The sequence below is a fragment of the Strix uralensis genome, chromosome 24 (assembly GCF_047716275.1).
Source record: "Strix uralensis isolate ZFMK-TIS-50842 chromosome 24, bStrUra1, whole genome shotgun sequence".
Lineage (NCBI taxonomy): Eukaryota > Metazoa > Chordata > Aves > Strigiformes > Strigidae > Strix > Strix uralensis.
In genome coordinates, this window is record NC_133995.1 from 3,548,902 (window position 1) to 3,571,239 (window position 22,338).

At 54.2% G+C, this 22,338-nt stretch overlaps 1 protein-coding gene across 9 annotated transcripts in view; it reads left to right on the forward strand.

Moving 5' to 3' along the window:
- PPFIA4 (PTPRF interacting protein alpha 4) overlaps positions 1–22,338 on the forward strand; it is a 58,924-nt gene that overhangs the window by 10,910 nt on the left and 25,676 nt on the right. For 7 of the 9 annotated variants that reach the window (XM_074893976.1, XM_074893975.1, XM_074893979.1 and 4 more), the window contains exon 2: positions 15,995–16,803. In XM_074893976.1, the coding sequence (XP_074750077.1) occupies positions 16,567–16,803 (237 nt within the window). In that variant the 5' untranslated portion in view covers positions 15,995–16,566. Of the gene's footprint in view, positions 1–13,693; positions 13,715–15,994; positions 16,804–18,112; positions 18,887–22,338 lie in introns of those variants that run through there. The other 2 variants (XM_074893977.1, XM_074893985.1) reach the window with 2 other exon arrangements.

A 22,338-nucleotide genomic window follows, 5' to 3' on the forward strand; every position in this document is an offset into this window, starting at 1 on the left:
TGTTGCCCTCCTTGCCAGCACCCCAAATTTCTCGCGGGTCACCCCAGGCACACCCAGCCCACCACTGTAGTCACCAGGGCGGCTTTCAGGGGTGAGTGGAGCCGTTCTCAGGTGTTTGCTCCCCATCCCGCTTGTTCTCCAGCTGTTCAGCTTCCCCCATCATATCCCTGTTCTCATCAGTCATTCTGTCTGTCTAGGGAAAGGCTTTTTAATAACATCTGACTTTTCAGCCATTTTTGAGTCATTTCCTTTCTTCTACTCCAATTTTCTTCTTCATAACTAGGAAGCCTTTCTTTGTCCTCAGCCAGAGGGGAGAGGACTGTTATTGCCTCTGTTATCATATTCCAGGAGGTTTGATCAGGTTAATGAAAATCCTTCTCTCTTTCTCCTGTGTGTCACTTCCACTCCCATCTTCTTTAGCCCGGTTTCTTAAGGAAATGAAACTAAAAGGCTTGTGTCATCAAGGCCTTTTCTCTCCCCCCACTTGCTCTCGAATGTGTTGGTCTCTTAGTAAGTCTAATGGGGTGGAGAGCTTGAAACACTCGGGGGCTTGTGATGGCTGGTGGGGAGGACAGAGCCAGGTGATGTCCCAGAGGGGCGTGGTGCAAGGGGCCAGTGGTGGGGCAGTGGGCTGGGGCTTGTTACCAAGAGAACAGGGCTGCGATCCCACTGGGAGCCCGAGGGGTGCCAGGGCTGTATCCCCAAGCCTGTTAGCTGGGATGACAGCCTGCATCACCTGGCTATTTTTGCTGCCTGTGTTCAGGAAAGGAACCAGAGGAGGAGAGTCACTCTAGCCTTGCAGATGGGGTGTTAGTCTGGGTTTCAAGAGACCTGGGCTGTGATTTCAGCCGCCGACTCACGCGTGGCTGTGTTTGAGGGCTCTTTCTGCAGCAGCAGGAGCTGCAGCTGGTTTAAGCTAATCTGGTGGAGTGTGAACTGCAGTGACAGAGGAGCCAGCAGAGATTTTCCACTGCTGTCCGTACTACAGCAGGGAGAGGAGGTAGAGTTTTTCCAGTGGCTGTTGCAAAATGTGGTTCCCTGGTAGTAACATGGGGATTGTAGCACTACCGGTGAGGGAAATCTTGGGCATCTTGGGAGAAGCACAATGTGCAATCGGTAGTTCAAGTGCATTAGTGGAAAAGGATCAGAGTGCTTCTTAGTGCGTCCCTGGAGCTCATTGCCCTTTGCAACAAGGGATGGGGTACCTCATGAGTGTGTCCCCTCCTTTCCCAGCCTAGCCTGGGGAGAGGGATCACACCAGGCTGGGGAGGAGGGTTTGCTGAAGCCCTGCAGCATGGAGATGCTCTGCCCAGGTCTCACAGCAGGGGAGCAACCTGTCTGCTTGGCAATTTAGCCGGGAACTTAGCTTTTCTGCAGGTGAGTTACTGCTCGTTGGCACCGAGTTGAGTTGTAGAGCCGCACTCTGAAGGTTTCACCCTCGCTGTGCCATGTCCTTCACTTTGCATGTACATCTGGTATTTCTTTTGGGCAAGCTGTTCTGCTCTTCTCTCTTCAGCCTTCGTCCCTCAGGCCTGGAGCCTTGCTTGAACCTCAGCATGGCCCCTGCCCAGTCCCACTGCCGAAGAAGGAGACTGGGCTTGCTGCCAGGAGCCATGCCCCGTTCTCTGCCTGGTCCCACCAGGCACCTGCCTTCCCTCTCCCTTGTGATCCTTCCCAACATGGGGGCTTGCTGGGTGGCACCAACCCTGCAGAGAGCACAAGGGTCCTTCTAGCCTGGCAATGAGCGGGGTCCTCACCAGGTCTCCATGGACTCCCTTCTCCTAGGGGATCCACAAACATGCGATCCCATTAGGGGGGACGCACAGCAGTGGCTCTGTGTCCCAGCTCATGGTGCATCCCTTTCACCTTGCTTGGCATCTCTACCTACTTGTGGTCTGCTGGGTAAGAAGGCTTGATCGTGGGAAAACAAGACCAGCCTTGATGCCACCATGGTCATGGATGATGCAGATGTTTAGGGTGTATTTTGAAGCTAGATTTCTTAACAAACTGAGACATGGATAAAGGTAGGAGAAGGGCTTGGCAGTGGCCACTGCTCAGGAGCTGGGTGCTTCTGGGGTTTCTCTTTCCAGGAAGGGTTTCGGTTTTCCTTTGTTCTTTCCAGCCTCTCTTTTGATGGCGGTGAGATGGACTCTGTAATTGAGGAGATCCCAGCTGAATAATCCACTAAGGAAACTGCTAATTTGAAGACATGTCTGTAATAATTAAATCATTATCTGGAGGGAAGTGGAGAACAGATACCAGAACGGGGCTAATTAAAATCCAAACCCAGGATGACTTGGGCTCTGGGCCAGAGCACAGCATAGTCTGTTGGGGATGTCTTCATGTGTAATTGCTTTTCAGAACATCAATCCCACCAGAAAACCCATCTGTTCCCCCTCACGAGACCAAGATTGACCCAGAAACCCTCTTGTCTTGTCCTGTCCCATGTTAGAGGATGGCCATATGCTTTGCAAAGGGCAGAGGAGATGGTGAGACCCAATCTGGGAAGACCTCAGGAACTAGATTCCTCCATATCTCTGGAAGATTTGGTCTTTATCTTCTTTCAGCCCTCAGGCTTGGCTGATGCTCTTTGGAAATCCCTTGAGATCTAGGAGAAAAGTGGGCTCGTATCTATGCCTGCTCCATGGATGGAAGGATTTGGACCTACAAAGGTGCCACAGGGACACAGTGGCTTTGGCTGTAGGGAGAGATGAGTCTTGTTCAGGTTGACTCCACATTTGAGGTGGGAGCACCTTGGGAGAGGTTTTGTATGCTGCATCACCTGTAAGGATGCAGTGCATGGCTGGATATGAACCCAGCCTTTGAGTTATTGTGAGGTGTAAGCTCTGAGCAGGTCCAAATAGGTGGATGTGGCTCTGCTGAGCTGAAACATGGTGACCAACAGGAGTGGTTGTGATGTTGGAGGGCAGAAACGGTCTTTGGATGTCACTTCATGCTATGCCATGACATGCAGATCTACAGGGTAGGTGTTAACGTGCATACCCAGAGGTGCCATGAATGCTTTGCCTGAGGCTAGTGAAGCCTGAAGTCCACCAGGTCCTTCACCAGGGCCAAGCTCTTTGCAAAGTCCAATGCATAAAAATCCCACCTCCCATTTTCAGAATTCTGGGTCCAGGGTAAATTCAATCCTTTTGAGCTCCTGCACTTGATGAATTTTTGCGTCAGGGAGGTGCTGCTGCTCCGTCTGTGTAGACTGAAGGTCCCAATGTGGGTGGTAGCAAGGTGGAACCCAGCAGCAAGCATCGCTTCAGACGAGCTGGCCTTGAATCACTGTATTTCAGTAGGGAAGGGCTTGCAGGAGCCCCCTTCCAAAATTGGTTAAGATAAACTGGTTGCATTTACCTAGTGGAGACAAGGTCAGGGAGCTCTGTCTATCAGGTGCGCACGTCCTGAGCATCACTCAGCAAATGCCCCTGTATCAGCACAGCAGGTAGAGGTCATCTGAGGTGCGCTGGTGGCTGCAGGCAGCTTCTGATCTTGGGAAGCGGGGAGGAGGGCACAGCACCGGAAGCCACTTCTGCTCAGGTGAGCATCCCACCACCCCATGACACACGTTATTTTTTCCCCCCTACATTGCCCTGGAGGGACTGCAGCATTGCAGCAACACAGCGCTGGCACTGCAACGGTGACGTGGTGCATCTCGGGGACAGGCTGCTGGTGGAGCTGGGTTCTGCTTCCTCTAACATCTGCAGGAGCAGGGCACTGTAGGATGCCCAGGGTCCAAAACTGTGTCATAAAGAAGCCAGAAATTTAAAGCTGTCTGCAAAACTAGTCACTGAACCTTCTAGAAAATGTTGGCTCAGCTGCTGTGCTTGAGTTGTGTGTGGAGAGGGACTCCCAACCCTGTATGCATCCTGTCGGCCTGTGAGCTTTAATAGAGACAACACACAACGTTGCCACAACATTGTCACAACATCGTCATCTCAGGCAGCAGATGTGTTGCCAACGCATTGGGTCATCCCCTTCCCTTCATCCCCCCTCCAGGGATTTTAAGGTTTCCTGGCCACCACATTTTTGAGTGCCCACAGGAGCGCCGCTCAAACGGATGGACCAGGATGGAAACCACCACACCTGCATCTCTTCCAGTCAGTCATGCACCAATGTAATTACCTACATTTAATTTCTTTAAAAGCCTGCTGAGCTGCAAATGCCATTCCCCCCTTTCCTGGTGATGTCTCACATGGACTGGCCAAATCCTGCTCTCACCTCCTCCTGGGGTGGCTCGGGGGATCGTCCCTGGGGCCAGTGCTTGGTCACAGGGCCACTTGCCACAGCTCAGTGTGTGCAGGAGCTCCTGGAAGTGCTGGGGGGTGAGATTCCAAAGTGCTGTGTCGAGGGGCTTTGTGCCGATGGGCGTAATGGGGGTGGATGCTTTTTGGACGCCCTTTGGGGGTGATGAACGGAAACACGGGCCAGGCTTGATGATGGCATGGTTGGGGCCACCACCTTTGCAGTCCTCTTGGGTGAGCTGGGCATGGCCATGGGGCCTTACAGGAGGCACAGTGGGGACAAGGGCACAAGGTCTTGGGGCCCTCGGTGACAGGCATGGGGCTTTGCCTGGGGTGCACTGGGTGCTGCCAGCAAGGACACAGAGCTCACTGCATTAGCTTAGCTCCACGGAGCTGACATTTTAAGAGGGAACGAGTTGGAAATTGAGCTGAACTAATGCCCAGCGCTGTTTTTTGTGACAAAATAAATGCTCAGATGAGAGCTGTGCTGACACAGAGAAGAGCTGCCACCCCACTGCAAACCACAACGCTTCTCACGCTTTCTGGAGCAATTTTGTGTTAGTTCCCTCAGTTCCTAAGCCTGAGCTGCAGGAGGTGGCCTTTCTGTCCCATAAGCCATGGGGGTCATTAGCTGGAGTACGAGGGTGCCAGTTAATGAAGAGAGAGGGGAAGCAGGGGGCTGGTGGAGCTGGGTTAAGCCCTCAGGGGCTCTGCTCAAAGCTCCCTGCTGGGTCTTATGCAGCTCATGACATTCACAAAAACCTTGATTTATTCTTCCTAATCTTCTCTAGTACTTGGGATCTCTGGCGGGAACTGGACTTATATATCCCTTATATCTTCCTTGTGAACTATATCTAGGAGGAATGAGCTCCAGATGGAGCTTTTTCCATGGTAGGGTATTTTTGAGGTGCTCTCTGTGGTTTCTCTGATGGCTAATATGGGTTAAGCTAATTCTACTATTCTTCTAAAGGGGAACAACTTGGACTTCCCTTCTCAATTCAGTTCTCAAAGCACAGCATCTTCAGGACCTCTGCTTTGCTGGTGCAGTGAGCTGGGAACATAGTCCTCTGCTTCATGGTGTTTGGGGATGTGCAGGGCCAGAGTCATCACCAAAAACTCCTTCTTGCAAGAAACAAGGCTTAAAACACAAGATAAATGTAGGAGAAGCCTTCCTGCAGTGCTGTCTGGCTGAGGCCGGCACTTGGTGCTTTCCTGCTGCTGGGGCTGGAGGCTGTGTACAGGGTGAGCTTCCTCTGTGGGTTAATTTTGCATAATGAAGAGTTTGGGTTGAAGATGTGGACTTGCTCGATGTGGGTCAAACAGAAGCAGACAGAGCTCTAGTGCCTGTGCCTTGCCCCCGGATGCCTTTTAAATGTCACTGTCCTCAGATGTCCCCTCATGGCTGCCTCTGCCACGCCATGCCATGTCCTGTCACTTGCCATGAACCGCAGGGATGAGACACCGGGAGCTGACACCCAGCTGCCTGGGCCCTCGCTGGCACGTGGGCACGGGCACCGTGGGAGCAGCAGCAGGGTTATTCCAGCCTGGGTTGGGGGTGAACGGGGGCTGTGCTACAGTTTGTCTCCACCTCTGCCTGCTCCTTACTGGGACCAGTCCTGCCTTCCATGCTTCTCTGCTGACTTCTTCCATCCCTTCCAAACCACGTAGGGGGACAGCCAAGATGCCAAAGGACCACGACTTGGCCAGGGATAGTTGTGGTTATTCCCAGCATGAGGATGCTTGGGAGGAAGAGCAGATTTCAACCAGGTGGGGATTTAACCCTACGATCCTGCTTTGCCCTACACCGAGCTGAGCAACCACATCTCTGAGATGCCATCCACCCACGTGTCCCAGTAGAGGTGGAGATGCATGGGGTACGTCTGGGTTTTTTTCCCCGTAGATGTCGCAGAGCTGTCCTGGTACTGGATCTGTCCCGATCGTCCTCGGAGCCTGACTGCACAGAGCTGAGAATCACACTGGTATCCCACTCCCCACAGCTGGGCGAAAGCTGTTGGGTAATTAGCTGCACCATCAGCAAAGAGATTAAGTAACTTGCTAAAGTTACTTAGCACAAGGAAGGGAAAGCAGAAGGGATGAATACAAGAGGGAACCCTCCCACTTCTCTTGAGTTACCAAAACCATCCAAGTTGCCTCTGGTTGGGGTCATCCAATGCCCAAGCCAAGATGTCACTGCTCTTCTTGAATAGGAAAGACTAAAACACCACGTGTTTTGGGAGGATGGAGGAGAGCGATGTCCTGATGCATCTGGGGAGCTCCTGAATTGTCTGCAGGTGGAATGGGGAGCACGAGGAGGGCTTGGGGTGCACGTCTCACTGTCATTATCTCTGCTTGTGTGCTAAAGTGGTTGATGGTGAATTACTGAGCTCTGGAGGCCTCCTCATGGTGTGGGTCATGCTCCAGGACCACTGCTTTTCCCTTTCAGGTTGTGTTGGCTGCAAAATCTCCCTCTGTGATGTCGGGACGTGTTCCCAAGTCTGCCGCAGTCCAAACTGGAGCCAGCAGCACTAGGCATTTCCCTGGTCTGACTTCTATGGCTCTGAATACCCTCTAATACTTCCCAAATTTCACATTAAAAGCCCAGTCTGCCTCTTCCCTGGCTCTCCAAATTACCTCTCTGTGGACTTCCTCAACACCACTCAAAATTTGTGATCTGGCATAGGATAGTGGCAAAATGCTTAAGATGTGCCTGAGCGGTGCAGGGAGTGGGGTGCTGCTCTGGACCCCCGGGAGCAAACTGAGCCACTTCCCCTTTCTACCGTTCATGGAGTTGGCGGCCAAATTTTACAATGGGAAATGGGCAAATGTGCAGCAGATGTGTGGGAGCGATTAGTATTGCTGAGGGTTGTTGCATGGAGGGCCATGCTTAGAGTGTGGATGATGCTCCTGGGTGTGGAAGAGATGCCAGCGAGCTGGGCAACGCAGTGGAAACCCTGGATCTTGGGCAGACGAGGCATGCAAGCTGCTCAGGGTGGGCGACCTCTACGTTAGGATGCACATGGTGTTTGTCGCTAGGTTTCTTTACAAGCAGCAGCCTCCCGTGTCCCCTGGGCTAGGCGCAGAAGCCCGAGCTGCCTGCTGTAGCGTAGGTGCCAGGGCCTGGGTGGGTGAAGAGGCACCTCTGTATCTTTCCATAGGGCTTGGGTGCACCCGCGGTGCAGATTTCAGCAGCCCCCCTTCGTGCTGGTGACTCTTCCCCCATCACTGAATAAATTAGCACCAGCAAGTGCTCACAGTGTGTGACTAAAGCAGGGCAGGGGCTGGTTTGGCAGCGAGGAGGAGGGCCCCCGGCTCCAGGCCGTCAGGCTCCCAGATGAAATAACTCCTCATCAAAAGTGTCATGGGGGTGGGAGGGATGTACCCGTGGCAAAACCTCAAGTGAAATCATGGAAAATCACCAGCCACCCCTCCAAGTCTCAGCAATGATTGAAGTTATATCCTGCAAGTCGGGAAACTGAGGCACAAAGCCTCACTCTCCCAAAGGTGAGGGGACTTTTGCAGTGATACCGCCTCTGTGACAAGCACATGGTTTTCTCCCCATGGTTATAGACTGCTTCCCTGTGCTTTGCTCCCTCTCAAAGGAGTCTGCATCCACCTTGGTCTGGAAACCAGCCCGACTGCTGGGATCCCAGTGCTCACCTTCACTTGCAGATTCATCTAGGGGCTGGTTCACCTCGACATGCTGCTTCTACAAGAGCTGTGGTGATTGTATGTCCCTCTACTGCTTGTTTAAACTAACCTTGAATGAAGCACAAGTCAAAAGCTTTGTCCTAACAGAGCAAAGGACGTAGGGTTTGGTTGCAAAGTTACAGATAAAAAGGATGAAATAGCCACATGCACGCACAGAGGTGGCGAGCAGGCCAGCTATTGAAAAAGGAAACGATTGTAACCAGCTTTGTGGCTTTTTTGCGTCGGGTCGGTTGCTGTTAATACCCCTCCTTGTCTCTGTGGGTGCATCTGAGTGCAGACCACATCCTGGAAGAGGGATGTGAGCTCAGTGTCATGCATCAGGCGCATCCTTCTCCTCCCTTCCAGGGAGTCCAGTTCACGGCACAGAGTGGTTTCCCAACCGCTCACCCATTGAAGGAATCGGTATTTCTCCAGCATTGCCAGCAGTCTCATCATTTCAGTGATGCTGCTGGATTTTTGTGGAAACCCGCTACAAAACGTTACCAGTGCAGGTGACTGGAGTGGGATTGTGGTGACAGGATTTGGGGGATTTGATTTGTGTTTCTAATGGTTTGGGGTAACTGCTTTGCCTGCTGAGGCAGACCTGCAGCAGGGTGAAATCCAGCTTGTGAGCTTGTTACAGTGGCCGTATTCCCTTGCTTCATGAGCACGCTTGCTGGGGTCCCACGTGAGCTTCTGGCCACACTGGGATCCTCACGGGTTTAACAGCAACTTCAGACCTGTTGTCCTCCCTCCCCTTGGTCATGTTTTCGGCTGTTGCAAACCCAGAGATGAAGTTTGAAGGTGAGCCTGGGCTTGCTGAGTCTCTTGGCCAGGCTTTGGGATCCCACTTGTCAGAGGGATCATCCAGTTTGGAGCCCCTCCAAGACTCATTCCCGTCTGTCATCTCAACCCAAAGTGCAAAGGCAGGAGGTTTGTGTTTTGGTGTGTCTTTATCCCAGCAGTCCCTTCCCGTGCCAGATTCCTCCTTGCAATAAACTGAGATTGCGCCTTCCTCTGGGGTCAGTTGAGGACATGTGGCCCATTTTGGAAACAGGGAAACTGAGTCAGGAACAATACACAACTGATACAGCACTCCCCAAGGGGTGACATGGTCCTGTGAATTGGCGTACGTGACTGAGTTAGGTGCCAACCACTGTTTGGGGTGTTCACCATCCTCCGCACTGTGCACCCCATATCCGCACTGGAGGACCCGGCAGAGATTTCGGTTCATCGTCTGACGAGCTTTTTGTTGCAGAACAATTGGGTTTCTGCACAATGGCGAGGAGCAGGTGGTTTTCTGAAAATACCCACTGGAAGTTGTGTGTAATGCCTCCCCTCCCACTGGGAACTATAAATATCAGTTGAATACTAACACTTACTTCTCCCTGCAAAGAAACAGCCAGATCTGGACATTTTTCCTCCTGGTTTCTCCTCTGGCTTAGCAGCTTGGAGCAAGCAAGGGCTGAGGATGGGAACTACTTTTTGGTTTTGGAGCAAGTCTTTGGGGCAGAAGTGTGCCCATTAAGGTAAGATATTGGGAGTAGCTGTCTTTTATTGCTTGCAGTGTCCCCTGTCCCCATGCTTTAGGGGCACCCACTGCTTCCCTGCCACCTCTGAGACAGGACCTGGACATGCTGCCCAAATGTCCTGTCTTGCCAGGGTTGCACCTCCAGCAAGGGAAAGGTTGGACATTGTCCCCTAGGGAGCAAGGGACACGTTGCTGCAGGTCTGGGGACCCCAGTTGACTTCCTGGGCCTGGACAGGAGGCACCGCTACATCTTTTCTCAGGTCTCAATCACATCCATAGCATGGATCTCCACAGCAGTGACTCTCCCCCTCTGCGAATCCATCTCACCCTTTAGCATGTGAATCTAATCCTTTGCTGCTAAAAATTGGCATCTTATTTCTATCCAGAATGCCTCATTTCCCTTATTATCCCTGGGTGTCCTGGCCACGGGCTGTCCCTGGCATCAGCCAGGTACCATCTGCGCGATACCCTGCCGTCGGCGGGGCTGCGTTAGGGAATGTGGAGGCACCATCACCATATGGGCCCCATAGTAACTCGGATCTTCCTCGTCCTTCTCAGGGGACTGGAGGTCCCCAGAGGCCACAGTGCATCCTGGGAGTAAATACAAGGACTCAGGAGAGATGCTGGGATGAGGTTATATCTGCCAATTGGTTTTCTTATTGATATGCAGCTTTTTCCCCATGGATTGCCCAGGATGGAGAAGCCAGGGTGCTTGAGCTTGCAGACGTGGCTGCTCAGGTCTGGGGTTGTAAAGCTGTAAGAAAGCTGTGGAGTATATAGATAGCAGTCTGTGCCCAGGCAGGGGATAGAGCGAGGAAAGGAAGGATGGAGAGGGGCCCTTGGGGTCTGCGGGGTTGTAGAGAGGGATGCGAGTTGCTCGTGGCCCACGCGGAGCTCGACTGGCCATCTCCAGTGCAGACAAGCCCCATCCAGACACCGTGGCATGAGCAGCACCTCTTCTGCAGTCTCAGGGCAGAAATGCCTTGGGAGGTGAAATCTCAGCCCGTGTCTCACGCGAGCACATGGCAAAGGCATCTCTGAGACTTGCTGTGGGTGAAGATTTCCATTTCTAGACTGCGCTTAAAATGGCAATTTCCACCATTGAGCCAGGGCACTTCTGCATCCTCTCTGTCTTGTGTGCAGTAATAACCTCCATTTCCTCAGCCTCTAATTACCACATCTCCCAAAAGCGTGCTCCGTGGGTTGGTGGAGATGTTGAGGATGTTCCTGCTCTGCCATCTGCAAGCCATCCCACAGCTCAGTGGGTAAGGACTGGCCTTCCCCGGGGCAGACCAGGGGATTGGTGGCTCAACATGTCCTGGCTGCTCCAAAGTGGTGTCTGACTTTAACGAGGGTGGGAAGGACTTATGCCGGGAGACGGCTCCGTCTGTGGGAGCAGTGGTTGGGATGAGCTTGCTGGGATACGACACTTTTGCAGCCTGTCCATGTTTAACGCAGGATCACAAAGAAAAGGTGAAAAAAGAAGTCCCGCAAGGAAAACCAATAGCAAAAGGACATCGCCCTCCTTCTTCCTCCTGGGTCTGACTGGGAAGGGGTCAGCGCTGGATGCTGGGACCCTGTCCTCTGCTTCCCCTCCACCTGCAAACAATGGACAATGGTGTGGGCTCTGCCACCCTGCCTGCGCTGCTCTTTTAAGGCCAGGTTGGGCGGCTGACGAGGATTTTCCAGGAGCGGAAAAGATCAAACTGACGTTTTTATGGGATGATCAATCTCTGTGAGCTTGTTGCCTCCAAGGTGTGCGTTAAACCCTCTTTGCCAGCTGCCTGCTGGGGTGATGATCTTGCTGACAGAGCCATGGAGGTTTTTTCCTTTCTCTTGTCAGGGCTGAGATGAGAGTGAAGCTGTTCAGAGAAAAAAACGCAAGTCTGTCTCTGCCTCAGTGCACAGGCAGTGCAGTATGTGGGTAACGCTGGGTGTGCTTCTCGCCCTGGCGGAGAAGGGAAAGCCAGGGTGCTCCCTGGGACTGAGCATCCCACAGGCAGCTTGACTTGCTCAGAGTCAAGCTGGAGGCTGCCCGGAGACGTGCCGAGCAAATAATCAGCTCAAGGGCAAAAAACCCCCTCTGCTCTCTATCAGCTGCTCTACATCTGGGCACCACTGTTGCAAACTGGCCTCTCCAAGTGGGAAGCCTGTGACTGTGCTGTTTTCCATTCCAAAGAGTGGGGAAAGCATCATTTTTTGGGGGGAAGGGGTAGTAAAGCAAGCACGTTTTCACTGACAACAAACCTGCTTCCAGCGAGTCTATGCCTGGCAGCCCCATGGGACTAAAAATACCCAGCAAAGGGCTAGAGCTGCGCAGTGTCTGTTTTCTCAGCTCACCAGCTGTCTCCTCGCATCTTCACTCCTCTACCCAATGATTATCCCATCAGTTAAGGCCCTCTAAACCCAGGCAGTAACATTTATGTAGTTTTACCAGCTACAGTTGAAAGGTTGAGATTCACAGGCAGTGTTTTGCTGCTAATTGCGAGCAAGCTCAGGCCCCTCCGACATCCAGCGCCAAAGGGCTGCTTTCAATCTGCCCTCGCTGCTGCCAAAATCACCGGCAAAGTGTGTGATGTGTTTGGGCTGTCGTCCACACTGACATCCCCAAGGTCCTTAAAAGCGACTGGTTGGATGTGCAGGTCTGCCTAAGAAATGCTGAGCTTCGCTATGTGGGGATGGCATCTTGTGTATGCAACTGCCAGCTGGGCTGCCGGGGGAAGAGCTGCGTGGGAATCGGTGATTTTCTGTTGCTTTTGGAGAACAGAGAAAATCCCAGGGTTTGAGGTGGTACAGAAATGAGGGGATAACGAGGGGAGCTGACCCTAGGCAGGAGCTTCCTGCACACGTGTCCCTGCACGCCCCTGCACCCATGCACATTCCTACACGTCCCTGCACGTGTGGATGTTGCTGCATGTGTGCGTGTCCCCGCGTGCGCGCACACCCCTGCACCCTCGCTTGTGCCTGTTGCTCACTGAACACACTTCCCACTCCAAAAGGCTTGAAGACAGCAGGTATCAAACCCAGCCTGATCCTGGCTTTCTCACTTGGCATCACAAATAAAACCTTTGCAACCACCCTGACCCTGGATGATGGTCCTTCCCTTTAGCTGAGCAGCTCCTGGGACTTGTGGTTTTGCTGTTGCTCTGGTTTTGCAGTGAAAGCTGCTGTGGTTGAATCCAGAAATAATCGTTCCCAAGTCCATGGGAGAGTTGCCCAGTGGTTGTCGGCGGGGTGGCTCTGTGACAGGGATGCTAGAGGCAGCTCAGTGTCTGTCTGTAGTGGTTATGGATGTGGATGGTGCCTCCCGCAGCGCAGGGATTTTTCCACTCTTGGGGTCTGCCGTGGTTTCAGCCAGGAGATGGGCACACATGGCTGAATTGTTTCCAGAGCCACACTCAGAGGTGGCAGAGCATCAGCCTGGATTTACCTGCCAGGGACCCGCTGGCAGAGGGATGCTCACGGTGCAGCAGTGTAATGGGGAGTGCAGAGAGCCCTGAAAGCCCTGGGCTGGCTGCCCACCACCTGCCTGGGGGCTTCAGGTCAGGACGAGGGGGGCTTTGGCAGCTCTTTGTGGTGGTAGGAAGTCTCATCCCTGGTTGTAGTGCTTCTCCAGCTGCAGAGGATTGTAGCAGCTCTCCTTGCCTTATGCTACAGTGTGTCCATAGCACCCATGCCTGGTGGCCCAGGGTGCAAGGGGAGAATGTGACCACCCTCCAGTGAAGACATCCCCCAAGCCCTGGGCATGGAGGAACTTTGAGTCACTAAGCGTCGCCTTGTCCTGGGTGAACAGTTTTGTGCTGTATCACGTCTTTGCTGACCATGCTCAGGAGGACAGAGCACAGACGCTTTTGGGGACCAGTGAGATGGGATGAGTCCATCCTGGGGTGGGATGTCCTGGACCAGCATCAGTGCTGTGCAAGGTACCTGTGATCCTGTTATCACCCTCTCCAGGCTGAGGAATCGGGCTGCACTTATCACCCCCTGTCTCCCTTCACAAGCACAGCAGATATAACAGAATATAACTATGTATAGGAGCAGGTTGCAGGGAAGCAAAGTAGCACATGGGCTTACCCAAACCTGCTCAGCTGTGGGGGAAGCAAAAAAAATCATCCCTTGGGTGATGCATGGGGTAAATCTGTGCATCCTCCTGCACCATGTGGGGCCAGCCCCTTGGATTACCTCCACAGGGTACAGCGAGCTGCCATGGCCCCGCTGGGACTGGCGTCTTCAGAGTGTCCTTGTGGTAAGTGAGTCTCTCCTTTGCAGCTGGGTTAAATTTCCATCCCATCATTGCTCCTGTCAGATTTATGTCTTGGCCATTCCCTGCAGCATTTCCCCTCCTTGAGAGCCTGCAGGGCTCTTCCCTCCGTGCCTTGATTGATATCTCTTAATTCACCTGCTAATTCATTCAATTCCTCATCAGCAGCTGAGGTGGGGACGCAGCCACGTGGCTGATTTTGCCATTCATGTCACGCTTGGGAGGCCATCTGGCTTTCCACAGTGTGGACATGCTTTCTCCACACTCATCCCACAAGCAGAGGTACAGCAGCGAAATGATACATGAAAGTCACCTCATTTGGGTTTTGCACCCAAATTAATAGAGCTTAGCCCTGGGGTAAGGCTGATTTCTGCTATTCTTGGCCCCAAGTCTCCCTAGAGCCTGGGGCATCTGCCCTCCAGGAAGGCTGGTGGCATGGCTGTGCTCATGTGGGGGTACCACTGGGGCTGCTAATTAGGGGAAAGAGGACTGGAAAACATTTTACCAGCTTAATTATGGGGACAAGGCTCACGTCCCACTCAACCCAAGGAGAGAAGGGGACTGGAATGGTCCCTCACTTTATGTCTTTTCCTCCACCAGCTTCCATTTTGCAGGGATGCTGCGGGATGGGATGTCCTCAGTGCACAGTTATCCTGGTCATCCATGTCCCAACAGCCAGGAAGGAGCGTGAACAAGCCTCAAAGGTTCAGGACAGCGTTACGTGCCCATGATGGGTTTTGTCCCACTTGAGGAACATGACTTAAATCTGTAAAGGGGGAGGAGGTCGGACAGCCACCTGTGGGAAAAGCCTGTCCCACGTTCCCGGCGTGTGGGAGCCGGCTTTCAGTATAACGTGCTGGATGCACTTTGAGGGGCTGCTGCTTTTGCCAGAGCTTCTCTATTTTTAGAGAGTTTTTTATGTCAAACTTCCCATCAGCTGATGAGCCAATGTCATCCCAAGAACAGAGCTACGGTTGCCCTGGCCCTGGCAGCGTGTGTCTGCGCGTCTGGGTGTGCACAAAAGCATCTCCTTACGCACGCTGCCTTTGAACGGAGGAGAAGTGCCCCGCTGTGCTGCCGAGCTGTTTGAGACACGAGCTTTTATTCCAGTCCAAAGGGCCAGAACGGGCTGATCTGGCCCGTGACTGCATGCAGGTCCTTTTTGTCCATGTGTGTATGTTAGTTTGAAAGGGGAGTGATATATAGGATATTCAGACTTATCCTTGAGCATTATATCTGTTGTAAAGATTTAAAAACTTAGGGGGGACTACCCCTAACCAGCATTAGACCAGCGGCCCTTGCCCCAAGCTTGCCACATCATGTTTTGCTGCTTGGCTCAAGTCCTGCCCTTGGTTGGACCATAAAAGATGGTGATAAGGGGTGGGCAGGTCCCCAGGGTGGCTGGGGTGACAGCAGCACACCAACCCTCGCTGCTGGGGACCCTTGTCTAGCTGTAGTGGGCTGAAGCTCACCCAAAGGGCTGTGTCAGTAGAAATCCCCATCTGGCACCTTGCTTGCGACAGTTTTGGGCTGCAGAAGGGGAGGTGAGGCTGCACATACCAGCATCACCCCCAGGCCGAGTCCCCAGGTCCAGCCACACTTTAGTCCAGTCTAAATACAGGCTGCTGCTCAAACTGGCAGCTCTGCCTCTCCCCTCCAGCCTCTCATCCCTGGCACTGGCCGGGGAACAGTGCTTGTGCTTGAGCAGTAATTTGGGGATGCTGCTGCCTCCATCCCCTGGGTAAAGGTGTGACCAACGGAGGATGCGCTGAAGTTCAGTCATCGGCCGGTCCCACTGCATCTGTCCCCGTTTGTGCCTCAGGGAGACAAGGGGTGAACATTAATCTGATCATTCAACTCATTTGTTGCTGTGACTTCATGAAAGGTTTGGGCCAAACTCAGGTTTGAGTCTGATTTTCTGCAAAAAGAGTTTCTGCATCTGGAGGACGCTTGGGCCACGGGGTCCCTCAGCAGCCAGGTGCTCTGCGAAGGGGTCGGGATCCTGGCCCAGGATATGTGAATGCCAAAGATGTTTGCAGGATTTTGGGTCCCAGGGATGCTCTTCCCTGCAGCTTGGTACCCTGGAGGCAGCGTAGTGACCACATGGGTGCAGCATGGTGCAACCTGACACAGCCCATTCCTGTGGGTGCTGAGCCTGCCTGTTGCAGCCCTCCAGGCTTTGATGGGGGCAAAAGGTGCTGGGCAGGTGCCCTGTGCATTTTGAGGGCAGCAGGAGGGATCTGATCTCTGTCCCCTCTCCTGTAGGTCACCACTGCGTGTTTGAAGAGCTGTGATGCCAAACAGAGACACGTTCCCTCATCAGCAGTGACCATCTGATCCAGCCTTGGGAAGAACAGCCCACCATCACCAGACTCTTCCTCAGCATGCCTGGGCAGCCCAAATATCCCCTGGACCCTCCCTGTGCTGCTGCCAGCTTGGGCTCCCCATTGGGATGAGTCCTCAAGGGTCGCTTTGTCCCCTTCTGAACACCCCTATGGCTGACTGATGCTGCAGCCTCTCCAGAAGGCATCAGAGAGGTGACACAAGGGACTCTGGCAGTGACAAGCAGCTGAGCAGGGAGATTGAAGACTGTGAGGGCCTTGTTGGTGCCAAGGACGTCCTTCCACCCCTGCTGGAGTGATGCCAGCTTCTGCTTAGCACCCAAGAAGGGATGGGGGATCCCCTCCACCTTCACCACCCCATTGCCCCCACCAGTGCTGGCTCCCCTGACCCGCAGGAGCCCATAGTGATGTGATTGGGGCCCTGCGGCTCAGCAGCACCCACCACCTGCCCCACCAGGCACCTTCAGGACCCTCGCCCACCTGTCACACTCCGCCATGATGTGCGAGGTGATGCCCACCATCAGCGAGGGGGACCCTCTGGGTCCCCCACAGGGCTCCGAGGCAGATGCCGACTTCGAGCAGCTGATGGTGAACATGTTGGATGAGAGGGACAAGCTGCTGGACAACCTGCGGGAGACCCGCGAGACGCTCTCTGTCACCCAGAGCCGCTTGCAGGAGACCCTACGGGAGCGTGACCAGCTCCAGAGGCAACTCAACTCGGCACTCCCACAGGTAAGGATCTGGCCCTGGGATGAGCAGGAGCCTATATTGAGGCATATAAGGGCGACTGGCCGCTTGCATGTGTTTTTTAGCTCATGCCTTTAGGAAGATTGACCTGGTGTGATAGTGGTGATGCTGCCAGGTGTGTTGTACGTCATGCCAATAGTAAACCCTGTAGGTTCTCCCAGGCTGAGCCACAGCCAGCTTGGACATCTCCCCTTCTCCTCTGTACCCCCTGTTGGTCTGTGAGTTCATGCGGGGAGGTGTGGGACTGCAATCCCTTCTGTTGCACAGGGGAATGAGTATGGAGGAGGGGCAAAACCTTCCCGAGGACACCCCAGGGTGACAGCAAGGCAGACATGGAGCCTGTGCTGGGCCTTTGGGGACAGCCCGTTAGGGAACAGTGCCTGGGGAGCAGATGGCACATTTCAGGTAGCAAATCTGGCTTGCTGCCTCCAGCCAGCTTCTTGAGATGTCAGGAAGTCCTTGGTTTCATGATCCCACACTGGCATTTCCAGCGTTCCCAAATGGGAACATTAATCACATTACATCCCACTGGTGGAGGGAAGGCCCCACTCCCTGCCCCTTCCCGCACCAGCATGGCTCCTTTCCATCAGTCCCCTTGCCCGGTGGGATGATAGGACTTTCTTTGTCTTGAACTTGGTCCTGAGAGGGGACACTGAAGTCAGAGCTGGGTGCAAAGTGGGGATTGGGACATTGCAATGTGCTCATTTGTTCCCTGCACTGGAGCAGATGGGCAGTGGGCAAGGAGGCTGCCAGACGTCTGTGCTCAGTGAGCAGCCCAGGGCAGGAGGAAATCAGGGCTTGCCGTGGGTCAACTGGGGTTTCTGGTGTTGCTCTGCTCCTCCACCTGCAGGACCCACTCCAGGTACTCCAGAGACCTGGACTTGAGCTTGGCCTCCACAAAGATGCTCAGGTCAGAAGAGGATGAGGTGGATCAGCGTCACAAGGCTGTGCAAGGTGGATCCAAGTTGCCCACCTTCCCCGCAGGGTCTTGTGGGGTGGCACACAGTGTCCCAAGGCCCAGACTTGGGGGAAGCAGGAATTGGGAGGCTTTTTCACAGCTCCATTGTGGATGTGATATGGGGAGGAGCCCCACAGCCAGGGGAAGCAGGAGGCTTCAACCATTTATATCCATTCTGACTGTGCTGGTGCTGGAGACCTCAGATCCTCCTTGCTTGAATGCTGGGGTTTGGAGCACCCTAGGGAGATGGGAAATGACTAATGGATCAAAACTGGTGATACAAGCCAGGACAGAGCTTGGGCTGGTGGCTGGCCAACTCTCGGCATCCCTCCTCCGCTCTGGATGGGGGAAAGCAGCTCGGGAGGAAAGCAGCCCATCCCTCCATGCACAGAGCTGGGCTGGTCCTGGCTCTACCTAGGTTGCTGAAAGCAAGAAACCCAACAGTGCTTCCCCAGGAGCTCTGGGGTCCCCACTGATGAGTTGCTCACTGTCCTAAGATGTGCTGAGATGTACCCAAGTGTTGTGTGCAGTCAGGGCCACCACCATGTCCCATGTGTCAGGGGCTCATGTCCCCTCTCCTCCTGGATCCCCTGCCAGTGCACACCAAAGAGAGCAAGCCAGGTCACCCTGAGCCCACACTGCCCGCCCCGCCACAGCCGCCTCGGATTAAGGGACCGCACGGATTTAGTCTCCACTCCTGCTCCAATAAAAAGTCGTCGGTGCCTCGGCACGGGCAGCATGCAGACGGAGCAAACTGGGTCAGTGCAAAGGGACTCGGTGGCAGTGCTGCACCCACGAGCTCGCTGGGTGCCCTGCTCCAGCCGGGGCTGCCTCCGGCTCCCTGCACCGTGGTGAGGGATGTAATTAGGACGGGTGGCAGATGGGGAATTTCCCTGAGCTCCCGCTGCCTCCCGTTTCTCTGCCTGTCCCTACGTGGGCAGGGGGGCTCTGCGCCCGGGCACAATGGCCCCCAGTGCCCACTGTGCTGCTCACCCTTGGGGCTGCACTGGCTGCCCTCGTGGGAGTTGAGGGCTCAGCATGAACGTGGGGAGCAAACCCAAAGGCGCTCACCTGCCCAATGGGATTAATCCCAGCATGTGCATGTACCAGGTAAGCAGGACGCGACGGGTCTCTTCCCCAGGGCACTGCGTGGGGGCATTCCAGGGGTCTGTCCCATCCTCTTCCTCCTTCTTTGTGAGCCCTTTTGCCCAGGAGCTTACTGCAATGTGTCAGACGCCCCTGGGGCAGGATTCAAGCTGGATTGCTTGAATAAACCCTGTTTTATGGGGCAGGGTTAGGCACCCAGGCTTGTGGCTGGCCACCCACGAGACTAACAGCCCTTCCTCAGTGTCACAAAAGAGCCACGCTCTGGCTGTGAGGAGGACGTGCTGCCTGGGGAGGTTGGGGTGGATGGTGGCGGGGGACGTGGCACTCTGCATCCTTTCAGGGTGCTGTGGCAGCTGGATGCTGCCATGTTGGCACCGGATCCAGAGTGCTGGCAGAGCTGTCAATGGGGCAGGCAGGGAATGCGTGTCTGGTGCAAACCCATGCATGGGGCAGGCAGGGGATGTGCTTGTCCATGGAAAAGGGCTTGCAGGGATGCTCGCTGTAGCTCCCATTCCCCCTTGCCCATGTGGGGTTTTGTTGCCACATGGCCAAGCTATCCCCCCACTAATCCATGGGGATATCCCTCAGCCCCTAAAAGGCAGAATTCCAGGACGATTTCCTGGGGAGACTAAGCTGTCTTAATGCTTCCTACATGATTTATTTATTCATGTGGGAGCGCTGAACGCTACTTAATCAGACTGAAAGCTCTCGGCTCCAATCCCTCTGCCCTCCCCGCTTGTGCGGGGGACATGTGGCCGAGGACCAAGGGGTCTGGGGTCTGAGTGCTCTCAGCAGCCCCCCCGGGGCTCTGCTGTGGTTGCCAGCTCCCGCCTGCCTGGCCACTCAGCTCGGTTTCTCCTCTGCTCTCTGGGTGTAGGTACCATGCAAGGATGCAACAAGTGGGGCTCCAGGTGTATCCGGATGTGTTCTGGTGCAGGGCCCTGTGTGGGATGACACTCCTCTGTCCTGACAGGGCTTGGGAGTTTGACAGGAGTCCCTGTCCCCAGCTGTGTCAGGGGGAAAACAGGCTCCCAGATTTCACAGGGGCTGCTGTGCTGAGGGCTACTGATGGCTGCCAAAACCTCCTGCAGTTCTTCCTTCTGGGCCCTGCTCTGCTGTGCCTTTGCTGCCTCTTAGGGCTGCCTGGGGAACTGAGAACTGGGCTTTTTGGGGTGGGCAGACTCCCTAAGACTCCTTGAGCTCCCTGGAGGTCCCCCAGGAGCTGGAGGGGGTCCTGGCATCAAACAATTACCCCAGATTCCTCCCATTTAACTTAAAAATATATCTAGAGATAACACTTGCAAAAAGCAGCATGAAAATAGAAACTTCTTACCCACTGGGTAAGACCTTTGAAGTGCCTCAAGATTTTGGGGAAGGATGGAGGGATCTGGCAGCTCAGTGTTAAACCATTGGAGCTGGTTTTGCTCCCACAAGACCAGGGCACCGAGGTGCTGGATTCCTACTTGCTCAGCTGCACAGTGCTGCTCCCTGAGCAATCCTGGGTGGAAATACACATTGTGACTGCATGTTGAGAAGGGAGGACACCAATTCCCCATGGATGGTCCCCGCAGAGTCACAGTGCTGTAGCCAAGAGATCCAGAATGTGCCACTGCACTGCCTGGTGCGGAGGGTGGGTGATGGTCAAAGCCCTGGGTTTACCCAGCAAGATTTAGTCTCTGTAATCCCATGCTACACACTGCTGCGGTTGTGTTTATCCCCTTGACTGTGACTTAGAGCTTTCTTGTAATTCTTCACTGCTCCTGGGACAGCAAGGAGAAACCGGGGTGATGACTCTGCCAACTCCCAGCATGGACAGACAGACAGATGGGGCTCCATCCTTCGCATGCTGAGTCAGCAGTGCTGATTTCCTAGCGTGGGCGTCCTTCCCACAGCACCCTCCATCGCACGCCTGGCCCGTCAGGAGCAATCACTCCAATTAGGGGCTTTAAAATGCCATTAATCCCACAGCTGGAGCCAGTTTGTTACCAAGGCTTGGGTGCATTGGAGCAGCAGCCACGCTCCTGCTGCAAACAGGGGAATTTTGCTTGCTTTGGTGCAATCTCACTGCATCCTTGTCTGTGCTGCAGGCAGCACAGGGAAAGGCAGAAGACGGTTCTGGGCTGAGGGCTTTTTCATGCTACAAGCCTTCTCTTTCTGAGCTTCCTAAACCTCTCCTTGCTTTCCCAGTCGTCTCCATGTAGCTGGTTTCTGGCCTCCCTCCAGCTCTTCCCTGTTGATGCAGCTAAGGGGGAAGACCCCAAACCCTGAACATGCCTGGTGCTGACCAAAGATCTGAGCCCTCAGCCACAGCGCCCTGTTTCAATACCTTGTGTGGTGCTGCGGGTCTCCCTCTCTGCTCCGATGGTGAAAATAGTATCCGTCCACCCTGTTCCCTCCTGCCCCAGGGCTTGGGGCTGAGCCCAGCCAGTCATGCTTTGGGTGGTTTGGTTTGAACCCAAATTAGCCACTTCCTGGGCTGCTGGGCTTCCCACAGGGCTCCCGAGGACTCCCAGGGCTGTGTCTTATCATCTATCCTTTGATCAAAGATCAGGCACCTCTCCTTCACTTTCTAATCCATTTATCAGTGTCCCTGCTTAGTTTGAGAGCTTATCAGAGCCAGGGACAGGTACCTCTGCATCTTCTGGAATACTCCTGGCCATGGCCAGGACAGAGGAAAATCACCCAGATCCCCTTTTTTGCCACTTTGCTGGGAGTTAGGGCAATGGCATATCTGCGGATGGGGGTGAAAGCTGCACTCCACGGTGTGACACTGCAGCCGGGAGCTGGGGACAGCTTGTCCTCATGGTTCCCAAACTCATCTGGTGCCCGGCAGTGGCCCAGAAGCAAAGTGGCAATGCTAGGGCAGACGTCTGGCATAGCCGGGGCTGATGGATGTAACTACAGGAGGGTGCTGAAGTGATTTATTCCTATTTTTTTTTATTCCCAAGGCAATAAAATCAGGCTTGCAAGTGCCCCCAGTCCTGTGTACTCAGCTAGCCCTTACAGCTGTCCCATCCCCCTACAGGGGTGTTGCTATTTTTGGTGGTAAATGCTCCTTTTTGCAAACTTTCCCCAAGCAAGGACAGTTATCATGGTCTCTTTTATTTGCCCTGGGATGCTCCAGGCCTGACAGCCTTGCTGGGGCACACAGCACAGGATCGAGCCAGCCATTCCTGGCAGGGTGGAGGGCTCAGAGAGGAGCACCCCGATGGGATAGGCTTGGGCAGGAGCTTTGTGCTGCGCCCAGAAGGGGAGCTACTACCACGCTTTGACCCGCTAACCGTGAATTGCATCGGGCTGACTGGGGTGGGGGCTGCCTGCCTCTCTCCAGCGGATTTTCTCTCTCTTTTAATCTCCTTGCCTTTCGGGATGAAAGCCTGATTGCTGGCGCAATCTGTACAGCTTGGCCAGCCCGTGCGGGCTATGCAAACAACGGGGGGTGAGGAGGGCTGAGC